Source organism: Sparus aurata, chromosome 19, assembly GCF_900880675.1.
Source record: "Sparus aurata chromosome 19, fSpaAur1.1, whole genome shotgun sequence".
Classification (NCBI taxonomy): domain Eukaryota; kingdom Metazoa; phylum Chordata; class Actinopteri; order Spariformes; family Sparidae; genus Sparus; species Sparus aurata.
Window position 1 is genome coordinate 8,929,568 of NC_044205.1, and position 14,350 is coordinate 8,943,917.

The following is a 14,350-nucleotide window of genomic DNA, read 5'->3' on the forward strand; positions in this document are numbered from 1 at the left end:
AAACTATTAGCTGATTAATTGATCAACAAAAATTGATCTGAAATAATCTCGAAAAACGTTGAAGCAAACATTTCAACCATTTGCAGATTTAATATTCTCAAATATATTTCTTACATTTCTGTTTAAATAAGAAGCACCGACTTCTCCAAAGGGTTTTTTCTTTTTACGAAGGCTGCCCTACTTCTCATGATGTGACAATAAAATGGATGTGAATCAAGCAGCTTTACATGCAAAAAAAAAAAAACAACAAAAAAACAAAGAATCTGTCAGCTCAGCCCCTTGGAGTAGCTGACGTTTTTCCAGTGCAGGCATGAGGAAACAGCAGTGCTACATTTCAGCACATGGTTGGACCACATGAAGGCATTATTATGCTGTACGCCTCCGTTGTTGTTTGACTGAGACATATTTCCAGACGGCTGCCTGGACCGCGGCAGTAGATGAGGGATCTGCTACAAGGGGAAGAGTCCTCGCTCTCGCTGCCAGCCCCGACCCTTTCATAATCGCCCAGGAATTATGCACATCCCAGTTAGAGCACTGGTAGAGTGAGTTATGGCTCTGGTGGTCTTTCCTGAGATGTCTGCCAAAAAGATGATTTAGATAGATCACACGTCTGGGGTCTGAGGGTTTCTCGGACACTGTTTAAACACAAGTCTTTATTCTGAGGACAGAGGAATGCGAAGGGCGCTGAGTGAAAAACCATCACCTAATAGTGACATTTCCAACATGGAAACCATGACAGCAGAGAATTCATATTCATCTCCGCTGAAGACCTGGGCTTTTGAGTAATAACTGAAAGAGACTTATTCTTCAGTTGGCACCTGGAGTTGTAGTTGTCAACAGCTCCACACCAAAGCTAAAGAGTTGCATTAACACTAACATATACACTTGTATTCACTTAAAAAAGAATTTTATTTAGTTTAATACATAGGGCGGTTCATAGTGAAATATGTATACATTCAGCTTTACAATTCATACAGGAATTATTTCACCAAATTCCTAAAATGCACACAATTTACAAGGTATACATGTTTCAACATATTTCTGAACACAATAAAAGACAGCTATACCAGTTTAATAAGTAAAAGCCTACTTTGTTTTATTATCCCAAGAGGGAACTGTCTGTCAGCACTGTTTTATTTTTTAGCTAAATATAAGTTAAAATGGTTTTAGTGGCCAGCTTGTGAGGGCTGTCACTGGACAAACAACAAAGAATGGCACGCAGTTTTTCATGCAATTAAAAAGAGATTTAAAAAAAAATAATATATATGCTTGAGTCCATGTCATTCTCACCGTCCCTGGTACAAGATCAAACTCTCAGAACTACATTTCCCAGCACTCGAATACTACAAACATGGCCAGAGGTCAGGGGTACAGTACATGTATAACGGCTTCTCGGATACATACACAGGGATAGGGAGTACTGTGAAATCCATTAGCAATTTGGAGCACACAGCTTTCCCTTTGATTTTCCAAATTCAGTGGAAACACCCTCATGACTCACTGCCCTGTCTAATATTGAACACTTTTCCTTTGTCTTGGTCCAGTCAAAGGGATGTATATGAAAAACCATAGCAGTGCTAGTGATATTACCAATATTATCTGTCTGAGTGAGGGAGTGCCAGTAAGTCGCACTCCATTAAAGCAACTCGTTACAACAAAGGCGTGCAATTTTAAGAGGTTCCCTCTTCTTCGCGCACCCAGTGGAAAGCTTGCTGGTGCCAATCTCTTTGATTTATGCACTATTCAAAACACACCAAAGGTTTGAAGTCCAAGTCAATAAAAGTAGTAAAACAACAGTTCCAGACACTTGGTAACTCTATTATATTCTGGAGAAATGAGGCAGTTGTGTGGACAACAGAGACACATGATCCAAACCTTTGACTGAGACTGGTGAGATGGAGTACGAGATGACTTGGCTTGATAAGCTTCTCCATAAGCAGCGTGATGTTGAGAGAGTCTGATCAGGATCAAGCAGCAGGACAGAGGGGAGGAAAAACAAAGACAGGAGAAAAAGTCGGCCCTGCATTGTTACAGATGTGCTCGCTAAGGCAAGGTGCTTCGAGGACGATAAGCATGCTGGAGAGTAGAGAGGAGCCTCGGTCAAAACTGGTTTTCCGCTCTCACTATCATACTTCAGAAATTCAGCCATATGTCTGACTAACTTTGGTTTATACTTTTTTTTTTAACTCATTTTCACTTATTTTTCTTATTGATATATATATATATGAAGTGAGAATGGTTAATATTTTAACCAAGGTTCTGAAACTGCACAAAACTGTAACTCAAAACAAAACAAGAGGAGGGAAAAACTCACTCAAATTCCATTAAGAGGAAGGCTGAGCTGCATTTTGCATTTAGCGCAGCGTTGTTATTATAAAGTGTGCAAATAGTAGTGTCTGTGTGTGGACGGTCAGCGGAGGGAAGACTGTCGGACCTCCACGGCCTTCATGTCTGAGGAGGGAGCTCAGCTCAGGACAGCACACAGTGGGAGGGGGGGGTGATATGTTTGTGTCTATGCTTGCATTTGTGTGACACTGTGTGTGGTATTCACGTGTGTGTTTGAACATGTGTGTGCGAAAGTGTTTATGCATGTGTGTCGTCTAGACTAGGGAGCAGAAGCCACCGCAGGTGCCACCTCCTGCGTCTTCGTCGGTCAGCTGGACGCCTCGGCCGTGGCTCTCACTCTGCCACAAGCCGGGAGTCTGGATGATCTTCTCCACCAGCTCCTCGAACGCACACTGAACACCGTCCCTGGTCTTAGCACTCGCCTCTGGAAGAAAGGGGGGGGGAGAGACAGAGACAGATGCATAAGAAAAGAGAAAGATAAATAACAGGGGAAAAGAAAAATGGAGACGTGAGATGGATTAAAAGCGATGGAGGTTGGAAATAGAAGAGAACAGAAGATGAGGTACAGATACAACAACTGTTAATGTCTGCATCTTGATGTCATCATCTGCCAGGCTCCCAGACTGGACTGGGGAGCGTTGGAAAATGTCTCGACAATAACTGTCAACCCCAGACACTAATAGTGAACCTTAGGAGGTTATAAGGGGATATAATTAACACCTGCTTCACAACAAGATGATAACCAGAAATAAAGGATAGTATTAACTGTAAGACAAAGATATAAATCTAAAGCCAAACCAAAATTAACATGGTAGGAAATGTTTTGGAAATAATCTTATTTCAAAAAAAAAGTTTTAGAATTGTATTTTTGCACTTGAGGAAGATAATACTTATTGAGCACGTGGAAGACGATACATGCAGCATGTTTTATATATAGAACTACGCAAGAAATTCCTTAGCAAGTATGATAGTTATTTTCTAAAACCGTGTAATAGTCTGTTGTAACTCATGCCCAGCAGGTCCTTGCGGAGTACGGAATCCTCCTGACTTACCTATAAAAAGCATGGAATGTTTTCTTGCAAACTTCAGCCCTTCTGCCCTGTCTAGCTCGTGGTTTTCCTAAAACAAAAGAGAGGTAATGGCTTATTTGAGGTCTGCCGGGCGGAGCTGTCAGCTACTGTGGTCGTCACGGGGCAGAGAGGGAAAAGTGATTTTCACAGACAAAGAACAGGACACAATAAATTCATAATGCTCTACTTAGTGGGCATTTTTATCCCCGCTGACTGATTCTGGTATCCTGCTGAAGGAGCAGCTGCCAGAAATATGAAAGTGGGTCTGCCACCGTCATTTAGTTCCGTAATTTCTCAACTGACTGGAAGATGACTTTTCCTTTAGAAGATACTTATTTTTTGCCATAAATTCTCCTGTTTTGTGAGATAGTCGTTTAAACAAAGCCATCTCTGCATCTCTAGATACAGAAAAACAATTTTAAAATCTATCCAAACATAATATCAATCTTTGTCATGATGACAGCTCAAGCAAAGGTACAAAAGTGTGTGACAAGCTGGTTTGAAAACTCCTAATATGCTCCTCCTCTCTAATTAGACATGTTAAACATTCAAATAAACCACAAACACACTCACCCTATCGATTTTATTTCCCACGAGCATTTTCACGAGGTCGTTCCTCGTACAGTACGTCTCAAGCTCGTTGAGCCAGTTTTCAAGCTTGGTAAAGGTTTCCCGTCGTGTGACATCGTACACTGTGCCAAAGCAAATGAACAAAATATGTTCAGAATCAAGGCAAGTAAACACACACATTGTACATCTGGATTTTGCTATCTCTGAATTCATAACACAACAAGAGGAACAGTTTGCAGTATGGAAATGATTATATTCAAATATATAATTCCATTATCACTCTACAGTCTTGTAGAGCTGCAGCAATATACTGATTAGTAATATGAAACTAAAATCAACAACTAGTTTGATAATCAATTAATTCTTTTGAGTAATTTTTTCAATCTAGAAATATTTTCTGGTTTCTTCCTCCTCTATGACAGAAAACTGAATTACTTAATAATAAAACAAGACATTTGAGAATGTTGCCTTGGGCTTTTGGAATAAACTGTTACTTATACAATTTGACATTTATCGGCATTTTATAGACCAAAACAACTAACCGGGTCATTGATGTCAACAGATTAATCAACAATGAAAATTAATTTTAGTTGTAGCAATAATACTATTTTTATGTGCACATACTGGAAGACTATGATATTAATTTTCCAACGCTGTTTTAAAAGTGATTTAATCTAAAAGGCCTTGAATTTAAGAACATACTTGATTCTTTTTTCTTTTTTTTTTTATCTAAAAGCACAGACCTAACCTTTGCTCTCAATTATTCTGAGTTATTTCAATTTTTGAAAAAAGACAACAAACCACAATATAATAAACAACTCACATCACATATGACAATCATGACACATGTGATTTCATCTAAAAAACACATGGATGATAAAACCAAAGGCACTGGAGCCTCCGACAATATCACATGGGGCGTGCTCATAATCTCAGCGCTGTAGTGAGGCGCCTTGTGTCTTTCTGTACATCATTAGAGTGGTCAAAAACCATAGGCTGCACAGGAAGTCTGTTTAAGTGGTTTAACTTAGTTCCTGTGTGTGTGTTCATATACATACTGTACAATGATGTCCATATGAGGAGTCGGACTTAAGGATATAAACTAACTTCCAGAGTGTGTGTAGGTCACAGGATGAAAAGCCATCACTTGTTTTTACAACCATGGGCCTGACTCTGAAGTGAAAAGGTTGCACGCACGCACACACGCACACACACATACAGGCACACACACAGGTGTTTGAGCAATGATGGTGTCAGCAGCTTGGCTTACCCAGGATGACTCCCTGGGCACCGCGGTAGTAGCTGGGCGTCAGAGTTCGGAAGCGCTCCTGTCCTGCCGTGTCCTGCAAAACACACACAGCTCAGTTCTACTGGACACACTGGCAGGACAAACTGGTGGCTCAAACAGAAGGAGAATCAAGGCACAGACCTAAAAAACAAGACCAACTCCTCTGTGTCCCTCACGGACCATGTGGGCAAAATTGTGTAACATGAGCGCCATCTATTGGCCACTTTAGAGAATGGACGGACTGGTTCGTGGAGGAGGGTGATTGTTGATCCCTCTGCTCTGACTGATGGATAAGAATCACATTTGTATTTACTGGGTGGAAACAGAGAGTGAACAGAGTTTGTCACTCACCCATATTGCCAGCTTTGCCTTGTTCCCATCCACGTTAATGGTCTTCACCTTGAAGTCAACACCTAGACAATGAAAAGCAAGTCTGTCACTCATAATGTCACCATTACCTCATCCTGCTTCAGTCCCAATATGGCAACTCCTACAGGTTTGGACGATTACTGCCAAGAAAAATGTATCATTGTGACAGACTATAATTATAAGTGATGTCTCTGTCTCTGAACTTTTGCTAACCCCAGCTTTCAGACTGGCATCACGCCCATCCCATGTCCTGTATTTAAATTATGGTGTGACAGTGTACTCACATGCACCACAAGAGACGTGGTGGTGGAAGTGTGGTTAACTGTTCAGAACTGAAACCAATACAAGTCTGTATTATAAAGTAAATAACAAAAAAACACCACATGTGAAACGTCTCAGAGAGCCATGATTCACCAATAACTATCCTGCCAGGTCCCAGATGAACATAAAATTTACATGAAAAGAATTATGTTGTCCCCTTTACCCTCAACAAGTAAATCACCTCCATTGTCTTTGTTCGCAGTACTGGTCTGGATTATATATCTGCCTGATTATTAGCACCCACTGACAGATTTACCAAGGAAATGTACACATATGATCGGCTTGTTCTAAAATTTGGGACTGGAGAAGGATTGGGAAACAGAACGGAGGAGGAGAAAGGGGCAGGAAGACGGGAATTCAGCATCTGTCTGTTCACAGTCAACAGCCAGCTCTTCCTCCGTTCAGCAGGGTTGCTCAGATACTGCTGCCAGATGCATGTGGAGAGGAGTTGACACTAAACATTTGTCTGAACCTGGACCGGTATCTCCTGCTTTAATTTAGTACAAAGACAAACAGGCCTTCCCAGAGAACCTACTGTACAATACAGCATCTGTTTGTTGTATCACAACATGACAAGATGTCACAACAGCTGGATGTCAAGGCTGGGCCGAGCTCTGTTCAAATCAAAACAGAGGATGCAAGTGGTGTGGGATCATGGAGTTGTGTTCTGCTGATGAAAATCTATTGACATGACTAAGGCAGAAATGTTCACATACGAGGTCATGTTTTTAATTTACTGACATTTGGTTTAATTCTTGTTTCCTGACTTCTCCCTAAATCTGACTCTGTGAAAAGTTTAATGACAAACAAAATTAACTTTTCCTTTCACAAAATGATGGTTTGCTCTGGGTTTGAACATTTTTTTAACATGAATGTTAAGTACACAATATAACAGGTACAGAACAGGTCTGCTCGTTTTTGGATATTTTGATGCAGAAATTAGATTTCAATTGCAGTTACTGTTATACGGTGATTTTATCTTCAAAACAATAGAGTGGCTGAGGGCAAGTACTATCAGGGCTCTAAATGGACTTTTTTCACCACCTTTCCAAACTGTCCCAATACAATTTAAACTTACCCAGAGTAAATGCTAGCAGTCCAAATGATACAATGTCTGGTTTTCTATGATAAAATCATTCAGATAATTAAACCATTGAATGATTAAAATGTTAATCAGCTCATATTTTACTTAAACATCTGTCATTCAGATCATATTCATTAAATACCAGAAGACATTAGAAGATATCAATGCAACTGTCTTGACAACATTTTCTGCTCAACTCTCTGCCGATCATCTCTAACCCCATTAAGACCAGAAGATAACTTACTGATACAGAGATTCATTCTTGCATATTTGAAAATGTTAAGCTAGTATAATGTTTGCTGGTGTAACAACGTACTGAGAAAGCTAGCAAAGCAAATTGCTTTAGGTGTAAAAGGTTGAACATGGATTTGATTCAAGTGATAGTGGATTGTGATTTCTGTCTGAATCTGAGGGATCTTGAGTCAATGAGGGAAGCTTAACTCCAATAAAAACATCTGTTTGGTATAGACTCTCAGCTGGCCAAGTAAAGCAGTAATGATCCAAACCCCGACCTTGAGAAGAAAAAACAGTTTCAACATCTCTAGAAATCTGCGCTTTTGGTGGTTCCAACAAAGACAGCATTGTGAGCTACAAGCTCTTCACAAATTAACATCAGCAAAAACAATCGACATTCAAACTCATCAGTGGGCTTGAAAAATCTTGAGTTCAATGAACATGAGGTTACAGAACCAGGATTTTCTTTCAACCACTTCATTAAGTTTGAAATAAATCAAAAAAGCTGTGTGGCTGTAAGGGTGTGTGGTATCATGGCAACTATTACTTCCAGCTCGCCAATACCGCTTATGCCTTCTGTGAACAGACCTGGTAACAGGCCAAATTTCTGTCTGCTGAGCTCAACTTAATTTTGATGTGTGTGTGTGTGTGTGTGTGTGTGTGTGTGTGTGTGTGTATGTATATATATATATATATATACACACACTTTATATTATTTCCAATAAAGACTGGGTGTGCAACTGACACAAGAAGCAAGCTCAAAGATTGAGCCAAAACAACAAGGATTCTGTGGATTTGTTCTGGATTGTTGTTGAGTAAAATGTTCAGTATCAGCCAGTAGCCTCAGGGCCTACAGACTAGAAAGCACAGTGAAGAAGAGTTTATGTCCACTTGTACTGCATGTGGAAGCCATTACTGCCTACAGTAGTTGTTTATAGTTATTAAAAACTCCAGACAATGTATTGGACAGCACAAATATTTCTGATGGAACTCATGAGGTTTATCTGCTAATCATCAATGTGCGGTCCGACCACTGGCGCCCTCACCTTCACTGAGTTCATGTCATATTAACAGAGCTTCGGGAATATTTTGACCTGTTACTGTTTACATCTGTGTACAATGCACACGTAGTAATTCAACTATATCTTTATAAGATAGTGTAATGGGGTTGTAATTAATGGTGGTGTTGTACTAGACTATAGCATATTAAAATTAGTTTCTAACATTCTGCCCCTCATATTTGTAAATTTGGCTGGCAAAACAATACCAACACTTAAACACTTATAACGTTGTGTAGTTAAAGATATAATATATGTCAATTCTGCATTAAAATATCTAAAAATGACTAGACCTATGTTAAATATTTTATACTTTATTTGGGATAAAGTAAGCCATGTACTTACATTATCTCAAAGTTTGAAAGAATGTTTACAGTTTTTCTCAGACTAAACTCTGAGAAACGGTCAACTGGGGTAAAAGACACAGGTGTGTGTAAGCAGGCATTCGGAGCAACCACTGAAACACATTTGAGTAAAGCTGGCACAAAACCTTTTCATTTCAGTTACTGCCAACACAAAAAGTCTGTCATGTTTTTCTATTTATTACAAAGTAAAAAAAAATAACTGTGAAAAGTTAATGCAGTAAAAGACACCAAAATGCCACACTGGTGTTTGGTGCATGATTGTTTATGAGAACAGCTGTAGATGAGAATTAAGTGTAGCACTTTGAGATCTGTTTAAATGTAAAGTGCTTTACAAATTTTATTTTGTAAAAATAAGTGACAAAAATTGTATTATTATTATTATCATCATCATCGTCATCGTTGTTGTTGTTATTATTATTATTATTATTATTAGTATTATTATTATTATTATTATTATTATTAGTATCATTATTATTATTATTATTATTATTAGTATTAGTATTAAGTGCAGGGTGGTTATTCATCTCTGGTGGTGGCTTGATTGGAATTCTAGTCCTAAAAAGACAAAGGTGTGACAAAGAAATTAGTTTGGCTCAGACACATTTTTTATTGGAACATTTTAGGGCTGTGTTTACAGTAATATGAGCAGGATAAGATGTATACAGTGCAAACACTGTAGTGTTTTGAGTGTTTTTTGTAAAGCCCTTTGTACATGTAAGATATGACTAATTATCGATGTTAACATTACAGACAGGATTTATACATTATTTCACTCGGGTGATGTCAGAGCTCATAACACATACATCCCAGTGTAATTCCTTTCTTTCAGGAAGAAAGTAAGGAAAAGTTGTGTAATAACCTCAAATCTGTCCTCATCTCATAACCCTAATGCTATTGCTTGTTATAATATAATGAACATAACATTTTTTCAGTCTATCTAACAAAACATACAATCCATACCAATCCAAATAAATAAAAGACATCTAAAGACAGCAGAACAAGAATACACCAAACTCAACCAAACTGCTGAACCTCCAACAGCTGGTGACCTTTAACTGGAGTTCACTTTAACAGGTGAGGTTCCAAGATGCACTGGAGGTGTTGTCTGAGAATCCCATTTCAAGAAGGGTCCTCGGCCCTGTCCGGTAACCATGAAAACCATGTCGGTCAAAATAAAACTGCTATCTCAAAATACTTGTGTATAAGTTTACATTATAGCTAACTTAGCCCAGTTATAACAACCCCATGGTAACAACAAAACAGTCCCACCTCGCTAACTGTTATAGTTTGTGTTGTCATTAGTAACACTAAAGATAAGTTTTGGTAAACAGCAAATGTTAGAAGTTACTTACCAGTCTAAAGAAACGTTGCGAGTTCAGCTTTTTACTCCCCTACAGCTGTCTCCGGTGCTGGAATGGCCCGGCAATATGTGCTCTTGTTTAGCTTCTTTTTATGATGCTCCTTTTCTCTGCGGCAGATGTGCTTTCTTTCCAGGAGGTGTCGTTTAAGTTGATAATAAAAGTCATTTGTACCCAATTCCTTTGAGTCTGAGTCATTCAATTTGATGCCTCATTTGGACTCTAGTGATTATAACCTTGACCTTCTGATGCACAATATCTTGGCTTTTATTTCACTCTTTCATTACCTCAGCTCACATGTGTTACTCACCTATTGTTGCTGTTTGTTCAGGGTCAAATGTGTCATCTGTGAATCTCAAGAGGAGGCTGTTGAAAGGGAGAAAGGAATAATTAGATTCCGACTCATTATAAATCACCAAGTAAAACAGCGGAATGGCGGTTTTCAGTAATTCTATTCCACACAGGTGCAGAAAGCTTTTGATGTGGCATCAGGTTTCCATTTTCTCCATTCAAATGAACTGTCCTGTTGCACCAGACTTATCGAATTCTGTATATCTCTATCCTTCTATTGATCACTCTGTCCTTCCCTTGCATTAGGCGTACAAGCTCCAGATGATATCACTGCTTGCAGTCTGGAGGACAGAGTTCAATTCTTAACTATGACTAATCAAGTGCATAGGCCTTAATCGCAACACTGATGATGTGGATAAGCTCACTCCTTTCCCCTGACCCAAGTCTAATTCTCTTATTTTTCCTCATGGGCCATCAGGAGGGATGCTGGAGCAATGTGCTTTTGAGCTATGCTTGGAGATCGCCAAATTAGAACTGTGCTTTGTGTAGGTAATTTGTTCAGGAAAAATTAAACGTGTGTATTCCTTGCCAGGCACCTCTACAGGACTGTATGCTACTCAGAAATTAGTCCAGTCAGTGTAGCTACTTGACAATAGCTCAACTGGCTCTGGGTTATTCCAATAATGACATTTGAAACTATTCCCAGCCTGAATTAGTATATTGTATTAGGAAGCACAAAATTGAGCACAAAATTGCTTTATAGAAACCAATGCCCTTGGCCTCAACAATGCAGGCTGGCCACAAAACACTTTTCTGGAAATATAAGCAAACCTAGTGTGAGTGTGTTAAAATAAACTCAGTCCCTCCTCTATTCCTGATCAATACAGGGCTGTCATAACAGTAAGCAAACCACCAGCACCACGGGAATATATGTGAAGGAAAAAAAAGTTTTTTTTCAGGGCCAAAACTGCTGAAACATAATGATTCTGAACAATTGAAACAGTGTCATTACTGATTTTTCACGGTATCAATACACCCGTACCACCTGCACTTGCATGTTGCTTTACATACAGGACACGATCCTTGTTATATTTATCTCTAAGCAAAAATCTCAAATTTTATAACCTTAATGTTGTGTCAAATTTTACCCTTGGTTTCTGAAATGGTATCGCGTATTTCTCAAGGTATTGGTTGGGAGTTAGAAATTCCAGTTACAAAACATTTGCAGTACAAATATAAGTCTTGGTAACATTCCATCACTGGTTATTCTAAATTTTTACATCAAGTACAATTTACTTATATACTGTGTTTAAATACAATTTAGATTTCACTCAAACATTACAGCCCAAAGTTTAAGGCTACACTTCTTAATAAATCAACATTTTTCATCATAAACTTTCAAATCAACTTTGAGTTTTAGGCTATCTTGCCAAGAAGGCTTCAATATAAAACTTTAAGGTTTACGCAACAGTTTGGTTTAGTCACCATTGTTCATACACAGAGATTTACAAAGTGTTTAATCTTTTAGGCTACAGCATTTTTTTTTTGCTTAATTCTTGTGCTCCTTAGCAGTTTCAATAATGGGCCATGCGGATAATTGTCTGACACCTAAAAATAACAGTTGTGTGTTGAGTAACTGCAAATGTGTATGGGGAAAGGAAAGAATAACTGATAATAGCATTAACTTTGAAACAAACACCTCTGGGAACAGCTGAGATTGTTTGTCACCACCTGGCCTACTCTGGGCTGATCCAAACTGAGTGGCATTTCAAACATCTTATACATTCAATCTCTTGTCGGTCGTGCTGAAGAAGATGAATGTGATTACTACAAGCAGCGCTCCACCCTTTTGTGGTTCAAGTCTTGGCTTGTTATTTTAAGAACATGACGCCTGGTCAACAGAAAGTTGATTTCTTGGCCAAACAGTCCACTTCTCAAAAGGCTTACCACAAAGCTTTTGACTGCTCATTACCTGTGTACTGTGTTATGACTATAACGCTGTACTCATAGCAATGTGATGGTTGATGGCTCAGGCTGGCTATCAGGATTCTTTCATGCAGTCTAGCCCACAAGGCATGAAGAGCAGCTAACCTGACCAAGCTGTTGGCATACTAAACATTCTAAATTGCCAGAGTAATGTTGTTAAAGCATTATACTCAAATATAAATAATAGGCTGAATTGTAGTTGCAAACAAATGCCTCTGATTACCACATTAAGAGACATCCTTTGAGTCCCTCTAAAGAGGCCAAGCTTACTAAAGCATGTCCTCTTAAATTCAGCTCAAATGTGGATACTTCAGGTTGTTTTCCCAACAATGGGTGAACCATATGGTCTTGGAGAAAAATACAATTTCAAATAGGGATTGCTTCTCGCGTAGTCCGTTATCTAGAACAAGAGCACTGTTGGTACTCATCGTGTCTTCACTTAAATCTGCTGTCACACAATTACAGCTTAGATAACTGTCCGCGGAGGCACAGTCCAGTAGCCACGAGGACTGTGGCAGAAAAGCAGAAAAGTGGTCTCGATTGCAACATCTTAAAAACCAGCCCATGTCGGACGTGAACAAAGATGATGTCACATACAGCTACTGTAAGCTAACTGAAGCTAGCTGGACAGCCAGCACAGCACACGGCTTTTTAAAAATGTTTTCCTATTCTGTTAAAGCAGTGGACAACCACAGCAGAGTCGTAGTCGTTATTTTTTAAGCGCTGCAATATCTCCGAACCTCACATTTGTTTTGCTTGGCTGCTGAGCTAACGGCTAGCTAGCTAACGTTAGCAATGAGCCACGACATCAGTTTCTTTTGAGATAATTACAGCTTACCTGGACTTCCCAACACCGCTCTCTCCTATTATCAATATTTTCAGCGTCGTTAGTATATCTTCTTCCATTTTCCCTTCACAGCGAGCACTGTTACTCTCAATAAACAGCTAAAACGGCCTGTTATAAACGACGTTCCTGAGTAACTTGCGGTCCTGTTTACAGCTAAAGCGGAGATAGTTTGACAATAATGTCTTGGTGAGACGTCTCACTCCCACCATATCCGGTATGACTTTTTTGGCACTTCCGCTTTGTATGTGTGTATGGATATCTGATGAGCTTATCTTTATGACGACAAGGCAGACACTGGATTATAACATGTGAGTTGTGAGGATGGTGGTAAACTTCGATTTCAGAAACTGTGTTTTACCCCCAGTGTTACATAAAATGAATCAAATAGGTCTGTTGATTATCATTGGTTCTGTTCATCTGCATTTTATACTCATTACCACACATTCCATGGAATTTTTGTTCTTGATGTTATACAATGTCTGTGCATAAAGCTCATACCTTTTTAATTATTGCTACAGAAATGAAGCTTTTTTATGTCATGTTACAATCATCAGTAAATGCCGTTTTACTATATTTAAAACTAAATATATTAAATATTGGTTTAAATGCGCCAGTGTTAACATGCTTGCTACCCCAGTGAAACCATACATTGTATTTCTTTTTTCTTTATAATTTCAACTCAAATATAACAGGCTGATATGTATTAAAATTGTCTCCATCTTTGTCATTGTTCTGACTGGTATTTTTTCCCACAATCTTGCACTCAAATGAGTACAGCTCAAAAACGCCACCCCCAGCTAAATGAGCTCTATCAATAAACATTTTAGTAGGAAAATCTCCATCCATGTAGTGCTGCATCTTTTAAAAGTTTTTTTGGCCTTTCATGGCTTTATTTGATAGGACAGCTTAAGAAATGACAGGAAATGGGATGAGAGAGAAGGCGGGTGCCATGCAGCGAAGGGCAGCAGGTTGGACTCAAACCCTCGGCCTCCGCTGCACACATCTGTGCATGGGATGTGCGCTCTACCAATGGAGCTACTGTGGTACCCCAATGTTCCATTTTCAAGTAAAAATGCACTCACTGCTCCTCAGATTTAGTAGAAATTATCTTAAAAACATTGGAACATGCCTCTAGAGTTCAGCTTTACTGTGTCAATTCTCCT

General features: G+C 39.0%; 1 protein-coding gene across 1 annotated transcript; it reads right to left on the bottom strand.

The window, feature by feature from the left end:
* Positions 1-890: 890 nt before the first annotated feature.
* rab18a (RAB18A, member RAS oncogene family) lies at positions 891-13,411 on the bottom strand. The gene is made up of 7 exons (XM_030398719.1): positions 13,179-13,411; positions 10,374-10,429; positions 5,626-5,687; positions 5,257-5,329; positions 3,990-4,108; positions 3,399-3,465; positions 891-2,770 (listed from the first exon to the last, which is right to left on the bottom strand). The coding sequence occupies exons 1-7, from the start codon at positions 13,244-13,246 to the stop codon at positions 2,601-2,603; spliced, it is 615 nt and encodes a 204-aa protein (XP_030254579.1). The 5' UTR covers positions 13,247-13,411; the 3' UTR covers positions 891-2,600.
* Between the last annotated feature and the right edge of the window lie 939 nt (positions 13,412-14,350).

Bases quoted from the DNA above. Each gene is read 5' to 3' on its own strand.
- rab18a (XM_030398719.1), bottom strand. From the start codon at position 13,246: ATGGAAGAAGATATACTAACGACGCTGAAAATATTGATAATAGGAGAG. The intron at 5,688-10,373 runs GTGAGTAACACA...TTCATTGTCTAG, and splicing joins TGAACAAACAGCAACAATAG to GTGTTGACTTCAAGGTGAAG. The intron at 2,771-3,398 runs GTAAGTCAGGAG...CCTTTCTTCCAG, and splicing joins ACATTCCATGCTTTTTATAG to AGGCGAGTGCTAAGACCAGG.